The 25,212-nt window shown below is 34.5% G+C and overlaps 1 protein-coding gene across 4 annotated transcripts in view; it reads right to left on the reverse strand.

Annotated features, from left to right (window-relative positions):
* Positions 1-24,778, reverse strand: part of LOC149779856 (protein fantom-like) — a 197,238-nt gene extending 172,460 nt beyond the window's left edge. For 3 of the 4 annotated variants that reach the window (XM_089936526.1, XM_089936527.1, XM_089936524.1), the window contains exons 1-6: positions 24,694-24,778; positions 19,235-19,342; positions 15,504-15,633; positions 8,203-8,276; positions 5,355-5,452; positions 2,040-2,120 (exon numbers count right to left, since the gene is read on the reverse strand). In XM_089936526.1, coding sequence (XP_089792652.1) covers positions 2,040-2,120; positions 5,355-5,452; positions 8,203-8,276; positions 15,504-15,633; positions 19,235-19,289 — 438 coding nt within the window. In that variant the 5' untranslated portion in view covers positions 19,290-19,342; positions 24,694-24,778. Of the gene's footprint in view, positions 1-2,039; positions 2,121-5,354; positions 5,453-8,202; positions 8,277-15,503; positions 15,634-19,234; positions 19,343-23,541; positions 23,565-24,693 lie in introns of those variants that run through there. The other variant, XM_089936525.1, reaches the window with a different exon arrangement.
* Between the last annotated feature and the right edge of the window lie 434 nt (positions 24,779-25,212).

The raw sequence follows: 25,212 nt of genomic DNA on the forward strand, positions 1-25,212 counted from the left end.
ATTAACCAGCTAGGGACCTCACACTTAATCCTGCTCACTGAATTGAAATCTGTAAATACAGACAGCAGAACAAATGTAAAAACCAGTGAAATCAGAAAAACATTACAATGAACTTACTCTGAATTGTGACACTAATTATATGTTTCATTAGATTTTATGAGTTCAGTGGTATTTTTCAGCACATATACATGGCAGCCAGTATATCTGGTGGAGAAAGAACCCAGAAAATCCCCAGGAAGAACCACCAATCCAAAGGAATCTGCTGAAAAAAGCTTTCTCACAAATCCACATTAGGCAAGCCTGAGACTTGAACCCAAGTGGACAGAAGTGAGATGTCAGTGATCTGGAAAGGCGGTTGCCTTAAACCACTAGGCCACTTGGCGCTCCACACTAATGAAAACAAACAACAACAAAATGCATATGAAAAATGCATGCATGACCTTACAAAATGTAACAGACAAACTGCTTAGCAGAATTCACAGACAAGGCTGAGTATTATAGGTGAATTAAAGTATTACAGACTTTCAGACATATAATGGCACTGACATGCTTATCATGTATGGAAGTTTGACAAAGGAAGTATGAAATATTCACCTATTACACTGAAGATTAAAGGAAAAAATTATGCTGGGGTATACTTCTCTAGAGTGAGAAATCTCTCGAGATTCACTTATTTGATGAAAAGGCACAAGAATGGTATGCTTCCCTGCATGAGTAGCAGTAGTAACTGACATATTCATGGGATGTAGCATCAAGCTCTTTATTCTATGGGGAGACAACTTTCAGACCTCTACCTTGGCAAGCACTTTTGTTGCTAGAAAAAGCCTGGGAGGGCAGGGTTTGCAAGAGTATGGACATACTTGCAATGCATTATGATCTGGTAACATATCTGTAGAACATTTCTGCCCAAAAAACAGTATGAATTGTACTAATATGTGTTCTGCTGAGCAATGAATTTTGACGGCAAATTTTACTATGATGCATGTTACACAACCTTTATCTCCATACCATGACAGAAAGTCTTGCACTTCTTCATTCTTACAAAGCTGCTATTGCTGCCAGAAAGTAATATCTGTATCTAAGTCTCTGCTTGGACAGGTAAAGCTAATAGATCTGTCTAGACAGGTAAAGATAATAGATCTGTACAGACAGGTAAGACTAGTAGAATCTTCCCTATATGTGTGTGGAAAGTTTAAGGAAATCCAGCCAACGTGTCGGGCATAAGGCTTACCATGTCCCTGGTATAATGAATAAACCTTACTTTCCTTGTGTTAAATTTCCTATTCTGTCCACATGCAAGCTGGGTTTTTTGTCACCTACCAGAAACAATGCAGAATAATAATTGTTGATGTGCAGTTAGTATATTTGTACATCGATGACATCAAGTGAATGTTATCACTATGCCATATATCCAGCCTACAGTCAAACCCCAGATGAACAGAATCTATCATATGTATTTTTGTAAAATCTCACCCATAATTCCTGGGCAAGAAAGAGACATTGCCAAGTTCCTGCCAAAGAATTACAAGCCCGAGGATTGAATGTTCCTGTCCAATTACAGTACATATGGCTGATTAATTTTCTCATGTTCCTGGGTCAAAAATACACAAATTTTAAAGATAATGACATCACACTGGTGACTCAAAGCATTACAAAGAGAAAGTATCAACTGAAAATGTGTTAATTTTTAGAAAGTGCACACAAGATTTGTTCAACACCAAATAATTTATTGTAAACTAGATATCTTAAGTTCAAAAATTAAACATACAGAAATATAAAAAAGGACATGATGTCATCAATGTCATTGTGCCATCCAAATAACTGTAAAGTACCGATAGTGATCATCTGAGGTAGAATCATACTTGTCCACATGAGAGTTCCACCTGAAAAATCTCCATCTATGCTGATAACGGAGTTGAAATTTTTTGTCCATAGAGCAATAAATTAAGTCCAGTAGAACAACACAAGTGCACATGAATGAAAAACAGCCAATGATCACCCTAAACATAATCAACACTGTACTATATATGTATACTGACCGTACTGATCCTGGAAGAAACACGGTTGTATGGTGAGGGTCTCTTATTAGTTGAGCTCAGCTGCTGCTTGGCCAACATCAACTAGAAATGATTTGAAAATAGTCACAATAATAATAATAATAATAATTTTCAAGTTTATTTCAAATTAATATATAGAGCAATAATATTCAACGGAAAATTTCAAGAAAACAAAACATGAGTCCCATGAAGCAACTGATACTCTACTGAGCAAAAGAAATTTCAAACAATCCAAGATAAGACTGTTTCTTCTTTGTAAATGTTGAGTGTTGAAGTAATCTCTTATGGCTTCCAACCAGTAAACATACTATGAATAAAGCTGATTCCTTAATAAAGGCAAACATATCTTTTCCTTTTTACATTGTATCATTCTAAAGTGTAGCATAGCAACAGAAATCAGTATGTTTCAGTTGCCTTACTTTTCTGGACAATTCAACAATTCAATAACAACAATTGTTTTAGTTGGGAACAAAAGCTGCATGTACAACATTTGCATCCTCTGGAAAATATGCACTTAAGAAATGTCAATGGAATTCATATCTTGTTAAAGGAATAGAATTTTGTTTAGACAGCTGCTAAAAGGCATGATATATAAAGGTACCAAATGTGCAGATCTGAAGTAATGGGGAGTCGATTATGATATATTTTTATATATTCTACTTTCTGTCCCATTTGATAAGGCATTTAATATATATTTAGATCTTTAGTCTATACACTAACCTGTCATTGCATTGGAAGGATTCTAATATTTTTACTTACTATATATACTCACATATCAGTTGAGTCCAAATGCAAACAACATAGACCCATATCTGCCATCACATAATGCACTGTCAGATCTATATTGTTTGTTCTACTGATTAGTCCAAACAAACTACACAGACCCTCTGCTGGTGCATTATGTGATGGCAGATTTCAGCCTCTGCAGTTTGCAGCTGGACTCATATGGAAAATCTTTCTTCAATACCCTTTTTACAAACTTTTTAAATCTTTATCTTTTAAGTTTTATCTTTTACCTTAAAACAAGACGTGTTTATTTTCCATTTTGACAAGTTTTATCTTCCAAAACAGTATACAGTGTGACCCCACTATAGCACGCTCCATTATAACATGAATTCAGATATAACACGGTTGTGGTGTGGCTCCAAACTTTCATATACATGTATTTTTCTTGTACACAAAACAAAAATCTTTCTTAAAAGTACAAAAATAACGTAAACGTTTATTATCATTTTGGGGAAGAGATCATGTATGAATAATACAAGACGATTGTGGTGTGGCTCCTGAAATTTCGTATGTATAGTTTTTTCTTCTTAAAACTACAAAAAATAATGTGCTAAAAGTTTAATCAGGGATCGCACAGGGCTTTGTCAATGTCCCAAATTGCAATTTTTCATTCCTTATTAGCGACATTGTTGGCTGTTTGAACTTGTATATACATCCATTGGATTGAAATGGAGAAATTCAGAGGCCCCATGAAAGGAAGCCACAGACTTGATATACAATGCACTGAAATTTATCTATTGTTACATAAACAAATTCTTTCTCCTTATTGACAAACCATCTTAACAGTGTATTGTTATATCATAATCCACTTACGCTGACGTCTAGCATGAGTACTGTATGTTGTGAGATATCTTTTTTCTCTTATTTTTTTTACATTTCTGGTAGCGGAAATCAACCAGATAAGGCATTATCTCATAATCTATCTTTCATCGCATTTTTGGCCGCTTGCTAGTAATTAATATAGTTACATAAAATTACATTTGTAAGTGGATGGTAAGTAAAATTCCTCTTCTTTTTACTCAGAATTAAATTCTTCAGAACACTTACATTTTCTGTAGCAATCCCTCTCATCAGACCAGAACACCTGTGTGTCTTTTTTAAATTTTTGACACAAGCGTGATTTCAATAACGCATGGACCCTTCATCAAAGAAAGCAGACTACAATCTTCAGTAAAAACAAAGAACTTTTCTTCAAAGGAATTCAGTACCAAAAGTTAAATAAAAGCAATGGAATCTGATGGATTGTTTCATTTTCCAACGTGACTGGAATACATTTACTGTGCCATGAAAGTTTCATTTTTGCAGGAAAAAGTTTATGCTTATAAACGCTACCAATGGTGGCTTAAAATGCAAACTAACTTTTACCGACTTGGGACATAATGAAAAGTAAATGTGTTACACGATTATGCTATTTTGTTTCACTGACCTATATGACCTGTGACAAAATTACTGAATATTTTAAATCTCTGTGTGTGCATATTTCTGATGGAATTTCTTGTACTGTGGATTCAATTTACATGATGAGATTCACGGGTAAGTACACGGTGTTGACACTCTATTCATGTTATACATTAGAAGATGTATATATAAACAGTATACACATATATGTACCAATGCGTGGTTCTCCAAAAACAGTAAAATATTATATATGCCTTCTGTTTTCACTACAGGTGTATTTCTCATTTAATATGCATCGATTTAAGATGGTAACTGTGCCAATGAAGTACATATTTTTCTGCCCACATTTATTACCTACCCCCACCCCCATCCACCCCCGCAAATTGTTTGAGGTACATGCATCATTTTCTTCAGCTAACTGACCTGGTTGCTTATAACATGGTTCAGTCTTTAACACAGTCGGGTTCTATGGCTCCCAACTACCGTGTTATAGCGGGCCACACTGTAGCAATATTGACCTTTATCATTGTTACAACTTTCAAACCTTCAATCTGGAATATTAAACATGGACGGTGTTTATGTGTCCTTAAATCCGACACATACAAACATGCATGTATGAAACTCTGCTTCAGATTCTCTAGTATCTGCCACTAAAAGGCTACGACAAAGGGTTTCCATTCAAGACTCAAACTTTCTTTCAGAGTCTTTAGTGTCTGCTCGTAAAAGGCCACTACAGGGGTTTCCCATTCAAAGTTGGAATGTTCCTTCCGATACTATTGTGTCTGCCATTAAAAGACTAATCTCTTTGGACATCCAAACTGTGGAGACTACTTTATATAAACCTTGCTATATGATCAACACACAAGTTGTTATTAAGACTGTTTCTATTACTTATCATATTATTCCTTTGTACTGGGCTAACCATGATTAATCTCCAAATCTTCTATCATTCCTGATACAGGCAGCCATATTGCTCTTGATCTTATTATCAGTCCTCTCAATTGAAATGGTACTGCATTACATAATGACTCATAGAAAGATTGTGGTAAACACAAAATAGGCATTCAAAAGACTGAACATAAAATCGTCTTTATTGAGTAATATTAAATTTACCTTTTCTCTGAGCTTTTCATTCTGTTTCTCATACTCTTGAAGTTTCTCATGTAATTCTTCAAGCTTCTCTTCTGTTTCAATATCCCGTGCTCTCTTCCCTAATAAAATAAACTGGACAGTAACAATTTTTTTTAAAATTATAATTTGGGAAATCAAGGTTCCATCTCATAGGTGTATTTCTTCTTAAATACATTACATAATCATAATATGTAAGGATTCCTTCCACTACATTACAAAACAGATGTGGACACTCTAACCACTAGGCCACCGAAGCAGTCATTACAAAACAAGCCCTTTCAAAACTTTGATTAGCCTAATATGAACCAGTACAGATTAAGACAACACTCCATATAAAATAGCTGGCCTCTCCTTAATGATGAGTGAGTAAGGACATTGAGAATGCCTAAATGTGTCAGACTTGTATGTTTATAAGATAATCAGCAGACCAATGAAGGCATTCCCATACCATAACACAAAGGTCTAATGATTTTTCCTCCACCCACTTGTTTGAAGAATCATTTCACTATGAGCAATTTGTTCAGCATTATCTGAACCATCTTCCTCTGGATGTATTCCACCCAGGCATGGGAGAATTTGAAAATAGCCATAATTTCCATGGCAGTGATGTGATCTAGTTGTGGAACTTCAAACAATATTTCCATCACAAACTACTCCCTGTTTTGCCATAGGAGTAGAAAATGTTTGATTTTGGTCAAAATGTAATCTGGTGATCTAAATAACTGAGGACCAGGCACCACAGTGCCAAGTAGCACATCTACAGTGGGCACATGTAAAGGTGGCTTAAGTATTACAGGTATACAGCCACAATGAGCAGGCTGACATGAAAAGGTGGCTTAAGTATTACAGGTATACAGCCACAATGAGCAGGCTGACATGTAAAGGTGGCTTAAGTATTACAGGTATACAGCCACAATGAGCAGGCTGACATGAAAAGGTGGCTTAAGTATTACATTTATACAGCCACAATGAACAGGCTGACATGAAAAGGTGGCTTAAGTATTACAGGTATACAGCCACAATGAGCAGGCTGACATGTAAAGGTGGCTTAAGTATTACAGGTATACAGCCACAATGAGCAGGCTGACATGAAAAGGTGGCTTAAGTATTACAGGTATACAGCCACAATGAGCAGGCTGACATGTAAAGGTGGCTTAAGTATTACAGGTATACAGCCACAATGAGCAGGCTGACATGAAAAGGTGGCTTAAGTATTACAGGTATACAGCCACAATGAGCAGGCTGACATGTAAAGGTGGCTTAAGTATTACAGGTATACAGCCACAATGAGCAGGCTGACATGAAAAGGTGGCTTTAATTATTACAGGTATATAGCCACAATGAGCAGGTTGACAAGTTGAAAAAACTCTCTTGCTGAAATGAATGTTATGGCAGACACATTCTCCGATGCATGTACAAAACTATTCATGCATTTGGGAGGAAGATGAATCAGACCTATATGAGATAGAATCTTTATACCTAGATGAACAAAATGCTGAGAGTGGACAAGACCCAACAAGGCCCAAGACACACTGACAATCAACACTGAACTGTGAAGCAGGCAGAGCAGGTTGTTCATATCCAGAACAAACCAAATGTTTTTGCAGTACATCAGCCAAGTACAAAACAATCACTGTGGAGGAGGATGTTCTGAAGTGGGACATGGCACAACCCAATGTCATGATACGGCACACAGACTAAGTTTGAGACCAAATGGAAGGGTGCAGAATTAATAAATTACAGAGGTGTAACTAAAGCAAAGATAATTGAATGATACCAATTATATCATGTGGAAACCATTGTTCTTTCAGTTATGGTGACCTTTCAATGTTTGACCCTGTAATTGATAGAGTTCTTCCTTAACCCCAGTGCAAGCTATAAACAGTCTGCTAAATGCATGTGGTGGAGAACTTAAGACTTCATTCACCATACTTAAAGTTATTTTTAATTCTTTCATTTTGCATTTAAGGGAAATAAATAATATTTTCAATTTTACAAAACTTGTTGGTTTTCAGTCTTTCTTGTTACTTATTTTAAGATCATAGAGTCATAGCACAACAATCATGATAAACATTAATTTCAATACGTTTATATCCTAAAATGTGACACAATTAAAATGTGACACAATTAAAGTCTGAATTCCACAAATAGTATGTTTTGTACCGATCATCCTAGCCTCAGGGAATAAAACTACATTTTCCTCCCACTTGCCAAGTAAGGCATGTATGATGTCTAAGGTTTCCTCACCTGAATTGTTACTCACCAAAAATTTACCACTCTCTGCCACCAAACAAAAGGCATTTTAAAGTATCTCTTGTTTAAAAAAATGAGAAAAGGAGTAAGGGACACACAAAAAACTTCATTTGAAGTTCTGTGCACTATAAGCATACCATTCATTTATCTGCATTAGTTTGCCACAGGCAACCAATCTGCCATTTCTGCAGAAAATACTTTCACCAATTTTGTTAATACTACCAACTTTTTGCTACCATATCTTCAGTTTTATTTTGTTTCTGTATAAGTTTAGAACCTGTGATAAATTGCAACAAGATTGGCAATCGTCAACAAAGTTAGCAAGATCTAATTTGAGTTTGGGTAATCTGTTACCATCACATGCATGGTATGACTTCAGTAACAGTATTATGCAATCCAATTCTAAAGTCACCAATCAGTAATTGTACTATGATCTTCCCAGTGGAATTCACTGTTGTACATGACAGGCATGTAAACTGTGACACAATACAGAAGCTCAAACATTATTTAATTATTATAATTATCCTTAACAGTATTTTGTTAAATGCTAACTTTGCACTTGATGGTACATTCTTACCTCCAACTGTAATGCTGTCTTGTTCAGATGATTTCTTCTTGTCATTCACCAAGCGCAATAACTTTGTGGCCATTCTGAAATTATACAAAAAATTTCACTAACTTCTGGAGTGGTGTCTATTATTCAGAAATACAATGAACTCATTTATATTTGCAGCATTAAAAGTTGGCATTTTTGTCCACAGACTTTCTACAATAATAAAAAAGAGTCTCTTTTAGTGACTGATGCAAGGACTTTTCCATAAGGACTGCATGCCCATGTCTGGGCAGGCTGTCTTCCTGAATATTTCTAATGCCTGGAATATGGCAGACTCTGAGTGTGATCTCCTTAAAAACTGTCCAACATGCTGCCCACAGTGACCATGATGCAGTGATGTCTTATGAGATTGATGCATTCTTGAAGTGCTTGAAAAAAGCCAACATTTCTTGAGTGTTCATATGAAGAGAAAATTCTTCTTAAATCCATTGGCCCTGCAGGGCTACATCCTCAGGCTTTAGCTGTGCACCCCAGCCTGAACCCGAGGCTTTTTTGTTTTGTGGGGTTTATCACAATTTTCAGTACATGAGAAACAATACATGACAGCCAGTATATTTGGTGGAGGAAGAAACTGAGAAGAACCACCACCCCATGGGAAGCTAGTGGCAATCTGTCTCATATATCCATGTTGGTTGAGCTAAGACTCAAATTCATGCAAACAGAGATGAAATGTGTGAGTGATCTGCAAAGGTGAGTGCCTTCAATCACTCAGCTACCCAGGCCCACTACTCAGCTTACCCAGGCCCACTACTCAGCTACCCAGGTCCACTACTCAGCTACCCAGGCCCACTGAATAGGAAGAAGAGGTCAGGTGCATTGATCAGAACTCTTGTCAGAGATCTGTTCATATTTTGCCACCAACTCAAGTGGTGATGAAATCTGGATGTTAGGGGGATCAAAGCTGACAGGAGGTATTTGTGAGGTCTCAGTTTGCTAGAAGACAGAACTGGAGAGGCCACATATAAAACCTTCAGAGTCCTAGGGAGAAGGAGACAGTGGTAAGGACACAATGAATTTCTTTTCCACTCTTGATATGAAGCAAGTATCTGAGATCCTGTCAAGAGGAACTCTGACAGGCAAGAAAATTCATCACCACCTAAATTAAATTGTGATGGAAGCAGATCTGATTTTGCCAGGCTGGCAATTAGTCCTAGAACAGAGTCTTAACTGACCACTCAATTGTTCAATCTGACGGCTGGCAGCTGGTAAGATAGACATGCAGGCACAAGGATTTGCATAACCCTTTAGATAGAGAAGGATGAATAAAAACACCAACAAAAGTTCATGTTAGTGCAGAACAGCAATCTCATGCAGCCACTGTAAACATAATCATGCACAAAATAAATTCAGACAAAAGTGATCTTCACCTACATAATATTGGCCCATGTGATAAAAAAAGACATAATGTTGACCCTTCTCATAGAGAAATATAGCCATAATACATAATGTTGACCCTGTAATAAGGCATAAAAGGCATAATGCATAATGTTGACCCTTGTCATAGGGCATAATAGGCATAATAGATAATGTTGACCCTGTAATAAAGCATAAAAAGCATAATGTCACGGAATTGTATAAATCCTTTTATTTATTAAATACATATACTCAGGTTTCATTTTTTGTGTACGATACCAGAGGGTGATTTATGTATATTGTACAAAGATTTAAAAATAGTGAGTTCGATTTATCCTATGCCGCACATGCAAAGTGCTTTCGATGGAAAAAACCAATTATTTTCAGCACATAGACGATGTTTTGAAGCATCGTCTGTATATAAATACCTCACCGTTGGTCAAAATTTTTACATAATGGAACATCTTGTCAGTGAGCGGTCTACTTTAAGGACTTGCACATCTTCAGCTGTAGAGCTGACCAGAGTGATCAGAGTTGCAGCTGTATAGCTGACCAGAGTGATCAGAGTTACCAGAGTGATCAGAGTCGACGTGGTACCTGCTGTAGAGCTAACCAATGAAGTTGACCATAGCAGCTGTGAAGCTGAACCATAGCAGCCATAGAGCTGAGTAAACAGTGTTTGCTGGTCGAGTAGCAGGTGATCGGGCATTGCTGACCAAGATTAGTGGATGCTGATTGCTTGATTGACCAACCTGGAATACTGACTGCATGACTGACCAGTGTGACTGGTAGCCAAGCGTGCTGGTGATGGAGTGTGTAACTAATCTTTGGCGTTTGTAATACCCAGTGTGTTTTTGGGACTGTAACGATATTTTGTACATCTGTACCTTTGTTTTCATCATTTTCACTATCTGAGTGAATACATTTTTACTAAATGATTAAAATACCACAGTATTACTATTTGAATAAAATCCATCATTCTTTTGCTGTGAAATCACTATGAATCATTCACCCCTTGTCCTTGTACTGTGTAAGGTCATTTATTTGTATTTTCATTATTTAGTTCAAGTGGATTATGTCAACTGATCCCATATTTGGATATTATATGCATGTATTGATCATAATTCTTTTCTCATTCAAGTCATTCATCATTAAACATTGTATTTCAAAAGTGTTCTGTTGTAAATCTGAAATCCCACCCAATTATCTTGTTACACATAATGCATAATGTTGGCCCTTGTGATAAGGTATAATAGGCATAATGCATAATGTTGACCTTGTGATAAGGTATAATAGGCATAATGCATAATGTTGGCCTTTGTGATAGGTATAATAGGCATAATGCATAATGTTGGCCCTTGTGATAAGGTATAATAGGCATAATGCATAATGTTGGCCCTTGTGATAAGGTATAATAGGCATAATGCATAATGTTGGCCATTGTGATATGGTATAATAGGCATAATGCATAATGTTGGCCTTGTGATAAGGTATAATAGGCATAATGCATAATGTTGGCCTTTGTGATAAGGTATAATAGGCATAATGCATAATGTTGGCCCTTGTGATAAGGTATAATAGGCATAATGCATAATGTTGGCCTTTGTGATAAGGTATAATAGGCATAATGCATAATGTTGGCCTTGTGATAAGGTATAATAGGCATAATGCATAATGTTGGCCTTTGTGATATGGCAAAAACAGCATAATACACCTTGTGAAAAGGTATAAAAGATATAATACATAAAGTTGGCCCTTGTGCTAGGGCATAAAAAGTATAAAACAAAGTTAGCCCTTGTGATAAGGCATACAGTGAATAATACCAAGAGGCATTCTTTTCCAAATCGAAGTACTACAACGAGTCAATAAAAACCTGAGATTTTTTCTTCTTGCTTCTTTCAAATCATTGTTCATAAATTCTGCTTCATGAGCTATTATCACAGTCCAAGCTCTAAATGCCTTTTTAATTGGGTGGAATGTGCAGCCGCTTTGAATAACATAGGAATGACAGCCAATATGACCTCTATTACAAGCACAGTTATGCATCAATAACTAGATGTATGTATATAGCTTTAAATAATCTATCTCATCTGCTGAACACAAACACTTAATGTAAGTAAGGCATAAGATATGGAACACATTGGTTCTAAGAATGTAAAACTAACACAGATGCATCCAATTATCAAATTCTGTGACTCTAGCATGAACATAACTCAAAAATTGAACTTTAAGTGCAAATTTCAACAATGTCATTCATGCAAGAAATATTGGTGACCTTGTTTGCATTAAAGGTAAAGTACTTGTCAAGATGACCTTACTCACAAAGTTTCATCATTCATGGTAACAGATTATGCACATACTTGCCAAAGACCCTTGTGGTCAAGTTTATTCATTTTTCTCCAAGAAAATGCAAGCAAAAATCCCTTGAATGGACACACACTCTAATGTCCAAAAATAATATCAAGGAATTCAAGATAAGACTATTTCTTCTTTTACACTACCAAGTCATTTCCTTTTAGTCTTGAGTAATAAGATTTTCAAATGAGCCAATGTGGCAGCCATATTGATATAAATTCAGCACAATTTGTGTTTAGGACAAACTAGATAGCATTATTACACGTTTGGTGCAAACCCCATGCTGATATGACCAGTGACAAGATTTACAATTTTCGTTGTGGCAGCCATATTTGGGGGCAGATCTGCATCATATTTATTCAGGACCAACTAGATATCATAGTTCCATGTTGGCGGAGTAGCAAAAGAAAGATTTTCAAGATACAGGATGTCAGATCAGCACCATTTTTCATTTAAGACCAACTAGACATCATAAGAATTTTATGGTGAAAACTAAATCTCAATATTACTTTCCATTCAGGGAAATAGTGATAGGACAATTTTCAAAATAGTTGCTGTGGTGGCCATATTGGACATCAAGTTGGCATTATTTTCATTTTGGACCAACTAGACACAAGAATTCTTTAATTGAAAATATGAAAATCCATTCAAGAGACATTGCAATTACAAGATTTTCAAGATGACCACTGTGGCATCCATATTAAATCTGAGCAACACCATTTTCATTATAGATGAACTAGACCTTGGGATGAAGAATGTTTGTGTGTAGTTTCATGATAATCCTCCAGGAGGAGTAGTGATAAAAATCTTGTAATAACGACCAGGTGGCTAGTGAAGACAGACAACATACTATTCTGTAAGAATCTCTTGTCCTAAATGTAGAGCTAAACCTGATTCTGCAACTGGATAACTATCTTTCCTCCAATCTTTTGCAGATGCATTTCAGGAATGATATTAAGTTTGCAAATATGTTACATCCAATTCACATATCCCTGTTTTCCCTATCATGTCACCCTATTTAGATCGAGAAAGAGCAGTGACACCTGGATAATATCAAACTTTAACTCAAATTCAACTTTATCTTAAATTCTGGCCAGTGTCTTCTAGTGAAAATCCCCATATCAATATGACTTTCTAGTGAAAATCCCCATATCAATATGACTTTCTAGTTAAAATCCCCATATCAATATGACTTTCTAGTGAAAATCCCCATATCAATATCTAGTGAAAATCCCCATATCAATATCTAGTGAAAATCCCCATATCAATATCTAGTGAAAATCCTCATATCAATATGACTTTCTAGTTAGGAGCAGTAGCAATAACAATATTTAAAAGATGGTGATCATACTGGATGTCATACTGACATCAATTTCTAGGGGTGGAATGATACATATTGATACACATATGAATTTGATAGTCTTTCCATCTTAATAATAATAATAATAATAATAATATGAATGACTTTATTTAAAGTGGGTAACACAATTAGCTAAGAACTAATCTACTTTGAGGTCCTCACACAAAGGAATTTATTTAATTTGGCTGCATCTCTGAAGCTACTGGATATATTTGGTTTGGAAATAGGAAATAGAGTGGGCATTTCTAATCTCAACTGGAATACTATTCCAGAGCAAAGTTCCAGAGTATTGGAAACATTTTTAAAATAATTCCTAATTTGGTTGGGAATTGTATACTGTTTGGTAGACATGGATCACAGGTGGGGAGTATTGCCATTGGATAGTGATTGTAAATATTCAGGAGCACTATTATTGGATATCATGTACATTAATTTGGCTTTTCTCAAATGGATTCAGTCTTTAATAGGTAATATTTGTAACTTACCAGCTAAATTTACCTTGCTTTTTTTCTGGACTGATATTAGCCCAACTGCTCTATTTTGAAAATGTACCCACTTTGCTATGTTTTTATCATTTGAATTACCCCATACTGTATTATAGTAGTCTAAATAGGGTTGTATGTAACTTTTATAAAACAGTTTCAGTGCCTTTCAGGGAGAAAATGTCTTATCCTATTGCAACAAGAACAGTTAAATAAAAATTGTATACTTCACCGAGCACATTTTCATGCGGGACTTTCAATGAATTTGCAGAAGTTCTTGTGTTTCACTGTTCTCCAAGCATGCGAATTCGTATAAATGTTGCACAATTCATGCAATGGCACACCCCAACAGCATCTCCGCTTAAGTACTTGACATATCTAATAACTTTTCCGCGAAGTCTCTATGTTGCTCTGCTAATATTTTCTGTTTGCCACACAGAGAATAAACTACACTGATTTCTGATTGGTGGTTATTCTTTTAACCTGAAGCGGAACAATCAATAACCACAAATCTGAATTCAATATAACATATTTCAACATGCAACACACCAGTAGCGTAGCTTTCAAATTGACCAAAGGAGTCAAGATATAATTCAAAGTAGAAACTTTGTGTGAAAGTGGTTAGTAAATGATGAGTAAACTACTTCACTGTAGAACATGTTTGGAATGTATATTATATGCTGAACATACTGCTGGGTTAAGATAATTAGCATGGAATGGGGGTGGGGTAGGCCAGATTACAAACCATATCACTTTGTGTTAACCTGTAGTCGGTGAATGGGTATTCTCAAATAATCTTTTTCATTTTTACTATTAAACATGAGTGTCTGTGACTGCAAATGCTGTTTTTATAATTCTACAGAATAACAAGGCAACTAATAATAATTATTCATGACCATTGAAGACTAAAATAACATGCATACGGTAAGTATCATTTTGTATCGATTCTTTGTCTCTTGTATTGATATGTGTATCATGTCAGCAAATGTCTTGATGCATCGATATAACAATGAATTGTTTTCCCCTTACCAATTTCATTAAAGACAAACTAGACAAAAGTTTTTTTGGTAAAGCCCCAACTGATGACATTCTGATTAGATAGAACAGCAATAAAAAGATTTTGATCATGGCTGCAGGAGCAGCCAGCCATACCGAATATCAGATCAGCACCACTATTATTTAGGATAAACTAAATATCATAAGAAGTTTTGGATGAAAAAAATGCCATGTTGATATGAGGTGTAGCAATAACATGACTTTCAAGATGTCTGATTTGGAATGTCCAATCTCCACCATTTTCATTTATTAATAACTAAATGATACTTTAACAACTCTTTAAGTGAAAACCTCAGGCTGATATAACATCCATTAAGGAGGAGTGACAATGGCAGCTATACCAGACACAGAAGTATTTGAATTTAGGACCATCTAGTTCATGGCAGGAATGTATTGTAAACTTTCATAGCAATCCACCAAGTAGTTTCGAATGACTGGCAATAACAAATCCTCCAAGCAATTTAGGAAGAGTAGCAATGACAAACTTGTGCTATTGGATGGAAAGACGGACAACAGTCAACCTCATAATCTCTTCTCGACTAGGAGCAGTAGAGCAAAAAAAAAAAATTGTGACATTTTCTTTGGACTTGTGACAAAACTGGACACAAGTTTTGGAGGTCAGTGTGAGCCCTGATTGGTAATTTGTAAAATTTATTCACCTCTTTATCTTGTCCTCCTGTTTTCTTGCATGTTTCTTCAGAATGATGTTTTCCTCATACAATCGGAGATATTTGTCTTCCAATTCATCTCTTGACCATTTTGCGACCATTCTTTTCTGGTTGGCAGGTCCTACAAAATTAGATTTATATTTTTTTCTCATGCTTTCGTACATAAAACAATTGCTCATCCATTTGTGAATATGCATGTGCAGCTCAATATAATATTCCTTTCCTAAGGCAAGAATGTTTAAATGTGCATATGGCTTAATTTAGTTTACTGTCCGTAAAGATTTATAAAATCAGAAACCATTTAAACAACCATGCAAGTGGCTGTCAGTGATGCTGAGACTTCCAAAATAACTGACATATTAGATATCTCTACTTATGACAAGAATTAGGGAAGATTTCTTCTGGTAATTCTTTTCTCAAAGTATGGATGACTGTTATATCGACATTAATATGATTAAGACAAAGAAAAAGTTGACAAAAACTGCTTGTACTTCATACTACACAACATTGCAAATCAAGTTCATTTTCTGATCCAGCTGAAAATATTCTTCAAAACTACATTATTTACCTTTGAAAAAAAATATATATTCATTAACAGAACCTTAGATGAATAATATTTGTTTTTAAAAAAAAAGTTTCTAGATTGTAATTCCACTCCTGTTTCTTACGGACAGTTAGTGCTGATCCTACAAGAATATCCACTGTGTATAATATCCTACAAGAAAATCCACTATGCATAATATCCTACAAGAATATCCACTACGCATAATATCCTACAAGAATATCCACTGTGCATAATCCTATAAGAATATCCACTCTGCATAATCCTACAAGAATATTCACTGTGTATAATATCCTACAAGAATATCCACTGTGCATAATCCGAAAAGATTTGTAAAAGTTTTATCACTGAATCTTAATGTTGAAGCCACAGATGTTGCCACTGTGATGTAACCACCATCCCAGATGTTGCCAGTGTGATGTAACCACCATCCCAGATGTTGCCAGGGTGATCTAACCACCATCCCTGATGTTGCCTGCAGTGTGATGTAACCACCATCCCAGAAAGTGATGCTTACATTCCCCTATTCACAGGTGTAAATAATTTTAAGAACTGCTCAAGACAATTTGTAAAGATACAAATCTCAATCGGCTTTAAATTCTGTTATTACGTATAAAACATTTATAACCTACCCATACCCATAATGATCACAAAAATAGCAAATTTAATAACAACTCAAAACTAGAAACATATCTTGCATGGCACTTAAATACAAGTTCAGAACTGAGCTGCTCAATTTACATTTTATGTTAACTGCTTACAGTCTGATATAAAAAAGCAAGCTTCTGAAATTCTCAATAAGAATATAGAAAGATAAAATTGTACAAGTCATGAAAAATATCCAATAAAATTCTATGCCTACAGTGCTAATACCAGTATACAGGTAGTTAGTATCATCTTACAGTGCTTCTATTGGCATACAAGCAGTTAATATCATCTTACAGTGCTACTACTGGTATACCGGTAGTTATTATCATCATACAGTGCTACTACTAGTATACAGGTGGTTAGTATCATCTTACAGTGCTACTATTGGTATACAGGTAGTTAGTATCATCTTACAGTGCTACTATTGGTATACAGGTAGTTAGTATCATCTTACAGTGCTACTATTGGTATACAGGTAGTTAGTATAATTTTACAGTGCTACTACTAGTATACAGGTAGTTAGTATCATCTTACAGTGCTACTATTGTTTTACAAGTAGTTAGTATCATCTTACAGTGCTAGAATTGGTATACAGGTAGTTAGTATCATCTTACAGTGCTACTATTGTTATACAGGTAGTTAGTATCATCTTACAGTGCTATTATTGGTATATAGGTAGTTAGTATCATCTTACAGTGCTAGAATTGGTATACAGGTAGTTATCATAATCTTACAGTGCTACTACTAGTATACAGGTAGTTAGTATCATCTTAAAGTGCTACTATTGGTTTACAAGTAGTTAGCATTATCTTACAGTGCTACTATTGTTATACAGGTGGTTAGTATCATCTTACAGTGCTACTATTGGTATACAGGTAGTTATCATCATCATACAGTGCTACTACCTGCATACAGGTGGTTAGTATCATATTACAGTGCTACTATTGGTATATAGGTAGTTAGTATCATCTTACACTGCTACTATTGTTATACAGGTGGTTAGTATCATCTTACAGTGCTACTATTGTTATACAGGTAGTTAGTATCATCTTACAGCGCTACTATTGTTATACAGGTGGTTAGTATCATCTTACAGTGCTACTATTGGTATACAGGTGGTTAGTATCATCTTAAAGTGCTACTATTAGTTTACAGGTAGTTAGTATCATTGTACAGTGCTACAACCTGCATACAGGTGGTTAGTATCATATTAAAGTGCTACTATTGGTATATAGGTAGTTAGTATCATCTTACAGTGCTACTATTGTTATACAGGTGGTTAGTTTCATCTTACAGTGCTACTATTAGTTTACAGGTAGTTAGTATCATCTTACAATGCTACTAATGTTATACAGGTAGTTAGTATCATCGTACAGTGTTACTACCTTCATACAGGTGGTTAGTATCATATTACAGTGCTACTATTGGTATACAGTAGTTAGTATCATCTTACAGTGGTACTAGCTGCATACAGGTAGTTAGTATCATCTTACAGTGGTACTAGCTGCATACAGGTGGTTAGTATCATATTACAGTGCTACTACTGTTACTCAGGTAGTTAGTATCATCCTACAGTGCTGCTATTGGTATACAGGTAGTTAGTATCATCTTACAGTGCTAGTATTGGTATACTGGTAGTTAGTATAATCTTACAGTGCTACTATCTGCATACAGGTAGTTAGTATTAATTTTAGTGCTACTATTGGCATACAGGTAGTTAGTATCATCTTACAGTGCTACTATTGGTATACAGGTGGTTAGTATAATCTTACATTGCTACTATTGGTATACAGGTAGTTAGTATCATCTTACAGTGGTACTAGCTGCATACAGGTAGTTAGTATTGTCTTACAGTGGTACTAGCTGCATACAGGTTGTTAGTATCATCTTACAGTGCTACTATTGGTATACAGGTAGTTAGTATAATCTTACAGTGCTACTATTGGTATACAGGTAGTTAGTATCATCTTACAGTACTACTACCTGCATACAGGTGGTTAGTATTATCTTACAGTGCTAATACTGGTATGCATATAATTAGTATCGTCTTACAGTGGTACTAGGTGCATACAGGTAGTTAGCATCATCTTACAGTGCTACTATTGGTAAACAGGTAGTTAGCATCATCTTACAGAGTTATTAAAAGCATACAGGTAGTTAGCATCATCTTACAGTACTACTATTGGTATACAGGTAGTTAGTATCATATTACAGTACTACTATTGTTATACAGGTTATACAGGTGGTTAGTATCATCTTACAGTGCTACTATTGTTATACAGGTAGTTAGCATCATCTTACAGTGCTACTATTGGTATACAGGTAGTTAGTATCATCTTACAGCGCTACTATTGTTATACAGGTGGTTAGTATCCTCTTATAGTGCTACTATTGGTATACAGGTGGTTAGTATCATCTTACAGTGCTACTATTGGTATACAGGTAGTTAGTATCAATTTACAGTGCTACTGACAATAAAGTAACTATAAAAACAAGAATTTTAAATTCAAACCTCCTTGGCCCTGTCCACCAGTGTCACGCACTGGGATTAAATCAGTGTCACCCATGCTGAAGCAGTTGCTAAATATCAGTTCTTCACTTTAGCCAACAGATATCATATCTGAAGTAAAGAAATCATTATTATTATTATCATTATTGGAAACATAGTATTATGTGACAATTTTGAGGTGATCCCAAATCAAGCCAAAATTAAAACTGGGTTCATATCCTCAAGGCAATCATCAAGTTTAGTATCTAAAAGCATGAAACTGACAACAACACATACAAAATTTAAAAAGGTTATCAATAAGCTCATGAGCTAAAATGTTTATACATTGATAAACTGATTATCCAAATCAAATGCCTTTCATACAAATTCTGTTCAGCAGAATGGAAAAAATGAGTCACTGCATTAAATATACTGAAACTGCTACAAAGAACTAACCAATAATAATAATAATAATAATAATTATACTTTTATAATATTTTACAGGGGACAGAAATTCTTATAACATTTTAAATGAGAAATGTTTATGTACATATCCAAAAATTGTACATGTAATAAATAATTTATGCTAATATAATTACTGTAAGAAACATTAATTTGACTCACATGTAATGGTAAATAGTTTTTTAAACAACATACATTTGTACCAACAGATGTTATCATGACAAATAAAATTATATATCAGCCAATTTTTTACCATTTGCTAAAAGTGTAATCATTCATGTACTGAAAAGATCTTCCACAGAAAGTGTAATCATTCATGTAGTGAAAAGATCTTCCACAGAAAGTGTAATCATTCATGTACTGTAAAGATCTTCCACAGAAAGTGTAATCATTCATGTAGTGAAAAGATCTTCCACAGAAAGTGTAATCATTCATGTACTGTAAAGATCTTCCACAGAAAGTGTAATCATTCATGTACTGTAAAGATCTTCCACAGAACGTGTAATCATTCATGTACTGTAAAGATCTTCCACAGAAAGTGTAATCATTCATGTAGTGAAAAGATCTTCCACAGAAAGTGTAATCATTCATGTACTGTAAAGATTTTCCTCAGAAAGTGTAATCATTCATGTACTGAAAAGATCTTCCACAGAAAGTGTAATCATTCATGTAACAGAAAGTGAATTATGAAAATCACTTTATTAGGCAAAAATATCCCTGTTCAACAAATTAACAACTAGGAAATTTACTCCTTTATCAGGATGGAGTGAAATTGTCAATAATCATTTGTTTATTTTTCTTTAATCTGAGGTTTGGGGGGGGTATGTTTTTCAATAAAATGCAAATGCTCATAAAGAATAACTGGTGTGTCACTCTGACATTAACTCAATTTGTCAATATGACTGCATTAGAAGTATAGCTGAAGGATTTTCTAAATTATTTGGTTTAAAAAAAGTACCAATCAAAAACAACTTTTCATGCTTTAATGCATAACAACAGCTTATTAAAAAACATAATAACCAATCATTAATATAATCATTATTTGTTTGCTGTTGATGCTGTTTATAATAGAAGATCTGCACCAGTTGCTTCAATGAATCAGTTGCCACTTGAACAACTGTATGGCTTTTGACACCTAGGATCACTGAGAGAAAGATCAAACAATTTGCTGGACAACTCATACAAGTCATGCACATTAGAGTTCAATGGATACAAGATTGTTTTTAAAAGCACAGAATTTCTGTCATAAAATTTATGATAGTATTTGTATTCATCTGATTAATTTTCTACCAGAACAAGAATAAACATGACCCATTTGTAATTCTGAATATCCCCAACAATGCATTCCAAAAAGGAAACAAAATTTCTTATTATAATGTTCTTCATTCTGTCTGTAAAAATATAGATGGACAGAAAATAAAAAAGGAAAAGAATGAAGATAAATAATAAGAAAATATAAAACCAAAAACAAGGTCGTGTACTTTTCAAACCATATTTTTTATACATTTCAGCTTGCATAGGCATTGTTATAGCATCATCTCTTATATGACTCTTAGTTTTAAATTGATTACAAATTAGATTATACAGAGACTATGCAATGAACATCTATGATTGTAAATTACAATGTATTTAATTGGCTGATGAATGTTTACAATAAGACACAGAAATGTTTTAAACAAGTCATCTGAAGAACCGTAGTATGTGACATAACTTGCAGTAAAAATGGTGAAGCAACCAGTTCCATGCAGCAGCTTCTTTAGTTATCTTAAGGTTTTCAGGACACTTCTTAAAAATGTGCAAAGTATTACAAGCATACTTTAAAACATTTTTGTAGAAAAGCCTCATCCTACTGACAAAATATGGCATTCTTTTTGTTACTGCTATTATTTTTTTGGCAATGACAAGCCGATTTATATAAATAAAAATGGCAATTAGTAATAGCATGAGAAAGGTCTGTTTCAGTCAAATGCAAAGTGCAAGTTTCATTTTAATAGCTTAAACCCACAAAATGTTATCAGTGAATGAAAATGCATTTAATCACTGAAACAGTGAAAATTTTCATATACATGTAGTACCTATACTTTTCTTATTAATGTTTACATGTACAGAAACATTAACTGAAATAAGTGAAATATAAAATTTGAAGCAATTCTGCCTGCAATCATCTGGCAGTTATATATATATATATATATATATATATATATATATATAACTTTTTACAATTTCTTCTACATGGACAGCACTACCTTTTTTGTTCAACTACTACCTTTTTGTATGCATAATTCCCTTTGATCTTGTGGCAAATTTAATACAAGCTTCAAATCATGTTACATAAGGTAACAAAAATATCTTTTCTCCCTATGAATTTGATTAACAGTAAAAGTCATACAGGTAATGTATGCTTTCAGCACCAATTATTTCAGTAATTAGTGACATTTTTTATAACTTGATTCTACATCCTTTGAATGGCAGTTATTCACTTTATATGGAACCTCTTATTGGACAGTATTTACATGACGCATTAAGTACATACGGGAAAATCAATACTCAAGTACATGGGCATTTCTGGACACTATCAGCCTAAAGGTGTGATCCAGTACAATCCAGATTGAATGTTATACACTGATGTCACAATGAAAGCTAGTCCGAGTTTCCTCTGACCCTTGCCACCCCATTTTTGATATTTGGACATTTATGTTGGGGTGTAGGGTCAGAGCGCATTCCCTTTCAAAAAGTTGGAATTAGCCGACACCATTTGGTGTTGGCATAGGTTAGCCACTTTCTAGCCAATTCAGCACACTTGAACGACCTTTCATCGAGATATACCTGCATGAAATCAATAGGAATATGATTTATTTTCCCAAAATTCGTGAGCATAGCATTTGTCATGTCTTTAATCCACTGACAGATGAGACAAAAGTATGTCGTTGCTGAAATTTGACCTGGATCTGGTCATTTGCATTCTGAGTCACATAACTATACAAATCTCGGAACCTACATGTCAATGACATCAGAGGTCATATAGTCACATGATATCAACATTAAACAAATTTCCAAAGTTGTTGTACATAGAATATGGACATAATATATAAATAAATATAATGCACACTTAATTCTCAACATATTTATTCTGAGAACAACGAACAGAAACCTGTCGGTATCGCAGCAGGGTGGAGAAAACCATTTTCAAGAAGCACCAAGCAAGTGTCAGCAATGTTTTTTGTTGGTGTCATGTGACTACCACATTGACGTGCTCTTCATAGTGAATCTGGTTTTCTTCAAATTTCTGCAACATTTACAGATTTTCATCGTTGTTTTCACAAGAAATATTTTGAGAAGTTTATGTTTTTTCATTTTTCTATAAAAATTACATGACTGTTATTTATATGTTCAATATGTTTTCCTACAGCAACACTAGAAATGATCTGTTGTTGATATCATGTGACTGTATGACCACTGATATCATTGAGATGTAGGTTGCGTGAGTTGTGTAGTCACGTGACTAGGAATATAAATAGCCAGAACCAGGTCAAATTTTAGCAACAATAAACTTTCGTCTTGTGTATCAGCAGATAAAAGACATAACAAATGCTATGATCACAATTTCTGAGAAAATAAATCATATTCCTATTGATTTCATGCAGGTATATCTCGATGAAAGGTCGTTCAAATGTGCTGGGTTGGCTAGAAAGTGGCTACCCCATGCTGACACCAAATGGTGTCGGCGAATTCCAACTTTTTGATAAGGAATGCTCTGTCACCTTACACCCCAATATAAATGTCCAAATATCAAAAAATGGGGTGGCAAGGGTCAAAGGAAACTCAGACTAAATGAAAGCTACACACGTTGATAAACAAATTCATACTACCCTATATTGTGATGAGCAGACTCAACATGCTCTTTTCTTGACCCATTTTAGTCACACGGCTACCACTGTAAAAGTTGACAATAATTTTCATTTGGAAGTATCTTGATGAGAATATAGGTGCAGAACATTCAATAATCAGGACTGAATAGGCTTGGATTAAACAAAACTAGCATTAAATTTGAAACCAACAATTGATATTTAAGATAAGTTCTTGCTCATACATGACCTGTATGAGTTTTACTATAAATAATCACCTGTTTTGAACACTAAAATGTATATATTTTGTTCTTTTATCATTTTTCATTTTTGTTCAAGTAATTCCCATTCCCTTTGTTCTGGCAAATCTAGGTGCCAGTTGAAAAAGAGGTAATCCTTGTTGAATTTGGAAAGAGGTTTACAGAGGGGCAATACTTGATCACTTTGTACTCCTTTATGCTCAATACCTGAAATAAGTCTGACCTATTTTTCTCTGAAAATAACACAAATCATGTAAATATCTCAAAATTAATTTTGGACAATTTTTTTTTTAATTTGTTATATTTAGCCAATAAAATTGCTTTATAGTCCTTTTTTTTTTAAAGTGAAAAAAATATGCAATTAAAATGAGCGGTTTGCAATATGACATATAAATGACAACATGGCAGAACCTTTTGTAATCATTATATTATTCGTTTTACATGTTTTTAATCGAAATTAACGTATGTGTCATACAGTAACCAAAGCCAAATAAGGCATCTGAATCATGTGTGGAAACATATGTAAATTGGTACTAAAAACTGGCATTTCCCTTTTCGGTGAAAATTTAATAGCATGTTTGAACGTGTCCCAGCAACAGAAAAATTAAGTTTAGCGATCCATTCAATTTGAAATATGTGTAATTTCTGCTGATTACTTCATTAAAATACAAAAATCAAGTATATCAATGGTTTATCGACAGAATAAAAACAAGAGATCCCCAAAAGACTATGCTCAATCTATACTAAACCGGTCTGCATCTTGTTGCATGAGCAACGGAAGTGTACGATGAACTGCAACCAATGTAAACTATGCGGTTTCCATGAAATTTTAAATCGTCTGTAACTGCTACTCTTTGTTTACGGTCATATATTTATGATAATATAAATTATGATACTATCGGTACAATCTGATAACCTGAAATTTGCGATAAATCCATATTTCGCTAAACAGTTCGAACAAATATTCAATTTTTCTTTGACACTAGCGCAAATTACCGGAAGTTATACTTTTCGTCAAGTCCAAAACTTCTGGCGAAATTTTGTTCCGTATAAGAGAACCAAGCGGACTGCTAGGGCTGAAAATATGTGAAATGCAAAAATTATATGTAAATAGCTTTTTTAAATTGCTAATTTTATACCAGAAAATGCGAATCTCGTTAATTTAGCCTTTTCATGTTGCATCTTTCAATAAATTATTTGTATTATTTATATTCTTCTGTTAAATGTTGCAACCTTCGTGTACTAATACTGGACTTGGCAAGTTCTAGAAGAAACAATCGAAGAAAAAATATATAAATAAAACAACAATCAAAAGCGTGCAGCCAGGTTTGTTGCATCCAATTATGATTATACCCACAAAATATGAACTCAGTCTTGAACAAGTTGTCCTGGAAACCATTTTTAAAAATTTTTTTAAAAAATCAAGAAATTAAAA

This window comes from Sinohyriopsis cumingii, chromosome 16 (genome assembly GCF_028554795.1).
Source record: "Sinohyriopsis cumingii isolate HCF-2022 chromosome 16, ASM2855479v2, whole genome shotgun sequence".
NCBI classification, from domain to species: Eukaryota; Metazoa; Mollusca; class Bivalvia; order Unionida; family Unionidae; genus Sinohyriopsis; species Sinohyriopsis cumingii.